This window comes from Bombus impatiens, unplaced genomic scaffold, assembly GCF_000188095.3.
Source record: "Bombus impatiens unplaced genomic scaffold, BIMP_2.2 scf_0054, whole genome shotgun sequence".
Lineage (NCBI taxonomy): Eukaryota > Metazoa > Arthropoda > Insecta > Hymenoptera > Apidae > Bombus > Bombus impatiens.
In genome coordinates this window covers 127,126-132,314 of record NT_176473.1, presented here as the reverse complement: position 1 = coordinate 132,314, position 5,189 = coordinate 127,126, and the positions used below count along the sequence as shown (strand labels likewise).

The window sequence follows — 5,189 nt, the reverse complement described above, 5'->3', positions numbered from 1 at the left end:
TATTCAGAATCGACTGCAATTCACCAAAGTAGATGGCACTGTATCGCTTTATAGCTTCGCGCAATTTTTGAACAACTCCAACAGAACACCTTACAATGTGCATTGTAACTTGTAACATTTATATGTATATATTTCACGAATCTTAATTTATCTTGGAAATTACGTTTTTCCAGACTGCGAATATTATTTTCTTATAACAAATTCAGATCGTGTTTACGTTTTCTTTATTCCTCGATGATGTGCTTAAGTGAACAACATTACAGATTACTTCTTTTGCACACACGGACGATTTAAATATACATTACACGAAAATTCAGCATTTTATTCAGTTAATAGATTCTTTGTCATGCAAAATGGATTCAACATTGTCGATCAGGAAGAAAACGGCGGATAATAAGACATGTCTTTCTGTCTGATATACATTTTAAGCTGCTCTATTCTACTTCGCTTTTGGAACATTTGATCTAAATTGGCTCCAGTATCAGGCAATTTCTTCTGACTTGTTTGGGTAGATTTGAGGTTCTTCGGTAGTTTAGCTTCTTCGACCGATTGTTGTCGAAGACCTCCATAATAATTCAAGTCTCTATTTATCGGTAGAAGAACGTCTTTCGATTGAATTCCTAATTGACAACTGAATGGTCTTCTTTGTCTTTCCGGAGGTCTTAATTCTTCGTACGGAAGACTATACGGTTTCAATCGTACATCTTTGTCAACTTCATACATTTGCATATCAAGGGCCATGCGATTACCCGGCATCTAGAAATTAACAAATTGTTCCATTAAATTTATTTCTTAATGTAAAGTCGTATTACGAAAGAATTTTATATATGAAACTATTATCATTTATGGTTTTTCAAACTTTCATATGTTTTAATATTAACAACTTAATTTTATTGATCATGCGAGGGTACCTTAATTCACATTCGTACGGATAATTGTTATCACGCAAGACACAGAATATAAACCAAAATGAAAGTCCTGCTTTCAAGTATTGCGCGCAATTAATTTTTCTAAATTATCGACTATTAACTGACTATTAAAAACCTACTTCCAAAAAAAAGAAACAAAATTATTGCTCACCGTATAGGAAACATCTTCCATGATTTTGAAAACCGCCGCTTTGGGTATCTTGTATCCTGGTGGAGATTTTGGTTGTGGTTCGAAGCAAGAAGATACCGAGCATCGTCTTACCGGCTCTGTATACAAAAGAACATCTCCTGCAGTCTGTCGATATCTTGGATCGCGCAATCTTGGATCGCGCGCCCTCGTCTTTTTTCTCTCTCTGTGGGCCAGTCTACAAGTACATGGATCAGGCCAGAGTCTCTTAGGGCTTGGACCGAATATCGTCTCCCACCAGATCAATTTCTTTTCTACCGGTTTCTCCTCTTTCTTACAATTGCTTGGCTTTTCTGATTGTTTCTTAGAACCAAAAAATTGTCTCTTCGATTTTTTTTTCTGTTTCTCAAATTCGAGACACTTTGAAGGACAACCCTTGCAAACGAGATCCATACGAGGTGGCAAAGGTTGCGCACAGTTGCCTACGGCGGGTTCGACCGGTTGATCCTTCGATTTTCGAAACCAAAACGCTCTGATGTTCTCCTTTAGCACAGATTGTATTATCGAAGGACCATTCAACAATGGTCTCTGATATCCGCTATCCTGGGAATAGTAATTCGTTTATGCATGCAACCTTGTTGATTCATTTCGTTAGAAACTAAGCTCAGCTAACTAAGCTAAGCTAAGAAAAGCTGTGTTAGGTTGTGGTATAACCTATGAATTCTCTTTTTCGTATTTTCTCTGTTATTAATTGAAAATGATACCTTTAACGACACTACACTGGGAATTTGGAACTTGGACCGGAAGGATGCCATGGCGAAAATGACTTTTTTTTGTGGACGGAAATCGTCCTTTCGTCCGTGTGTGCGTTACATCGGAAATTTAGTCCTCCAGAACGTGAATGAAACAAAGAAATATCGATGACATTGGGCACGTGTTGTTAAAATTTCTTTAAGACGAATATAAAATCTATCGATCGATATTTCTGTCATTCGATTGAAATTTGTCCGAAGATTCGAGTCCATGGCAAAGGTTCGCTGTAACGAAATGATAAGCAAGCTTTTATACGATCTTTAATGATAAAAAAATGATAAATTTTAGGACATAATCGAATGTAGGAAACGAACGATTTACTCGAATTCCCGCTAATACCGATTCGATTTCCTTTGATCGTCGACCGTTACCGGTTACCTATGCAAACCCCGTGAGTAACCCCGTGGAACGGGTCCTGTTAATTCTGAGAGAACAGCGGAATTACTGATACTGCCTATGCAAACGAGATCAGTAGCACCGGAAACGTCGATATCGCGAGCATCCACGTGTCGATGTACCGCGATGGAAAACGACCAAGGATAGAGAAGAAGCAAATGAAGACCAAGAAGTGAGTATACGTTGAAACAAGCCAAACAGAGGTGAAATTGGAAGCTTGGCGGAGACGCAACGGAAGATTTCGAAGCGTTTGCAAGCCGCAGATTGATTCGGCACAACCGAATCTCTGGTTTCGTACAGTATGTCTTATAAATGAATCACGCGCAAGTCAAGTCAAGTTTGTTTTCGTAAAACTAAATATCAATCGCGTATTCTAATATTAAAACGAAAAAAATGTTCAGAATCGATTCCGATCGATTTATATCTCGATTGACATTTAACTTTGAAAAATTCTCATTCTTTGATCAAAAGTAAAATAAAAATATACCTTGCTACGTTATCGCGTAGAGACAGAGTAAATAGAAAATGAATGAAATAATTCACGATACGAAGGTTCGATAGAAAGACAATTATTATTACACCATGAATAGTAAAACAAGCTGTCGATTAGTCGACGATTAAGGATAAACCAGTGCAAACAAGGACAAAAACACTGATTCAACTCTTCACGCGATATTATCTGAAACTGCTTCATCGCTTCGCTAATTCCTCGCCCTAACATCATCCCCATACCTGAACGATGCAGTAAAGACGATGGTGCGCGCAGCCACCACGACATCCCCTCCGCGCGAGGAGAACATATCCCCAACCGGCGATTTTCCGGCGGCGAGTCGCGGTGAGGAAGGGTGTTTACTCAAGACACGACAATTCATTACGTAATTGAATTGAATGAGGCCTCTCTCCTCCTGGCCTGTTTCCCCACCGCCTGTATCCCTCCTTCTCTCACCCTCTGGGCTAAGGGTAATACAGCACGTGTAGAAACGACGGTGGTTGCGCGTGTGCGGCTCTATTTAGCCAGCCAGAGAAGGCTGGATGGAGAGATCCATCCATCCCATGGCCACCACACCCAACGAACATCCACAGAGAGAATTCGGCCCGTGTCTGTCTCGAAAACGCTCGCTCGTAGGGGGGTAGCTACCGAATTAAACGATTAGTTAAACTGATTTCGAGTTAGGCGAATGAATAAGTAATCGGATTTCTCGTTAAGGTAATCGCATTGCGCCCTGATTGGCTCCGTCTGCCTGCGTTATAGACCGTTCCCCTCTCCAACGTTTCTCTGTAGCCTGGCTTCTCCCTTCTCTTTGCTCTACCAGCCTCTTGTTATCTTTCTTGCATGCGTGTTAATTCTCCCCTCGTTTCGTTTCTCGCCTCTCTCTGTTCCTCTATACCGATGTTGGTCGGTCTCTTTCATCCTCTCGTACGCAAGCGTCATTCAATGTCGCTACAAGTCTCCTCTTCCTGTCTGCTTCCATCTCCGTTGTCCGACTCGCGGCTTCTTTTTCCGTCTTTCGGATCCATTCACCTGCATTTGCTGCCTTTTATGATATGTCACCGGCTCGATGACACATATGTGTCTCTGGATTGGTCGGCGAATCGCCGCTATGTGTTCTTTTTTGTGGTGGTTGATCGATGATGATCGAATAGACGTATAAGAAGAGACTGAGAGTTGGACTCTAGTTGGTAATAATTATATATATTTTAATCTGGAACTACTTTGGAAGTAACTCTCTGCTGCATTTGATTTTGGAAAAGATTCTAGGAGTAATTTTCATTTGTGTATCAACCGCGAAGAATCTGCCGTATCCTGAAACCTTCACACTTACGACGATTCTCTTTATCAATGATACTCAGATACATTATGCTCCACTATTTCATTGTTACCACCATTTTCTTTTCTTCTACGTTTTACTCCTGGCAATCAGGTCAGATTTCTTCCATCCCCGTTGGATCTCCCATCTGTCAGCTCGTTCCTCTCTGTCCATATCCGTCCCAACGTTTCACGGGCCGTATTTGTCCAAGCAATTACATTCCCGAACGCAATCCCATTTAAATATTGCCGAGTTTGGTAGCGGCAAACACGAGACACGACGCGTCCCGGCCTCGCAATTCGCTTGGAACGCGGCTGGCCTGCCAAAAGGGCCGTTACACGTCCATTTCGATGTAAAACGTTGCCACGCAAATATTTTCGACTACTCTTCAAAGTACCACACACGAGTTCTCCATCTTTTACCTAAGATTTAAGATCGCTACCTGAATTTCAATTTTGTTCTGTGGACCTTTTACCTTCGAAGGTCGAAAAGATTCGACACTTTGGGTGTATAGAACGTCGTAGAGCGCTGGAGATAAAAAAGAAATAAAGAGATCAACCTTCCTGACACGATTCCATCGTTACTTATATACTTAAATTTCTATCCTTTAAACCAGTGTTTATTCGCTCCCCCTACTTTTCGATTAATTAATATATTCCAAGCTTACCCTTTAAACCTAGTCATTGACGATTAGAGGTTGCTTAAATTCTCCCCCTTTAATCCAATCTGCTGGCGTTTTTCGAAAAACTTTCCAAACTCATCCCTGTTCCTCGTTGAAAGACGTATCTCGACAAATCTATCAAGAGTAAATCATTTTAAACTGATCGTCATCCTTCAGAGCGGTCGTAGGCTATCACGGCATAGACGTCATCGACGGGAATCGTGAGCGTGCATCGTTTTCACCTAAAACTAGCATCCACGGGGACGAGAAGCGTGTCCTCCAGGGAGGAGGAATTGTCCCGACGTCACCGAGGGTGGGTGGTTGCGAACGAGGAGCTCGTAAACGTGGTGGTCGTCGAGCTACACACACTACCAGCCATCTAGAGCAACGGAGAGAGGAACAGAGCGAAAGACGTGGGATAGCCAAACGCTGGCCAACGTAGGCAGCTCGGCCAT

The 5,189-nt window shown here is 41.7% G+C and overlaps 1 protein-coding gene across 1 annotated transcript; it reads right to left on the bottom strand.

Annotated features, from left to right (window-relative positions):
• Positions 1 to 134: 134 nt before the first annotated feature.
• On the bottom strand, positions 135 to 5,156 carry LOC100748197. Its single transcript, XM_003485406.3, has 3 exons — positions 1,821 to 5,156; positions 1,081 to 1,659; positions 135 to 756 (listed from the first exon to the last, which is right to left on the bottom strand). Exons 1-3 carry the CDS (start codon positions 1,869 to 1,871, stop codon positions 373 to 375), a joined length of 1,014 nt encoding a protein of 337 aa, XP_003485454.1. The 5' UTR covers positions 1,872 to 5,156; the 3' UTR covers positions 135 to 372.
• Between the last annotated feature and the right edge of the window lie 33 nt (positions 5,157 to 5,189).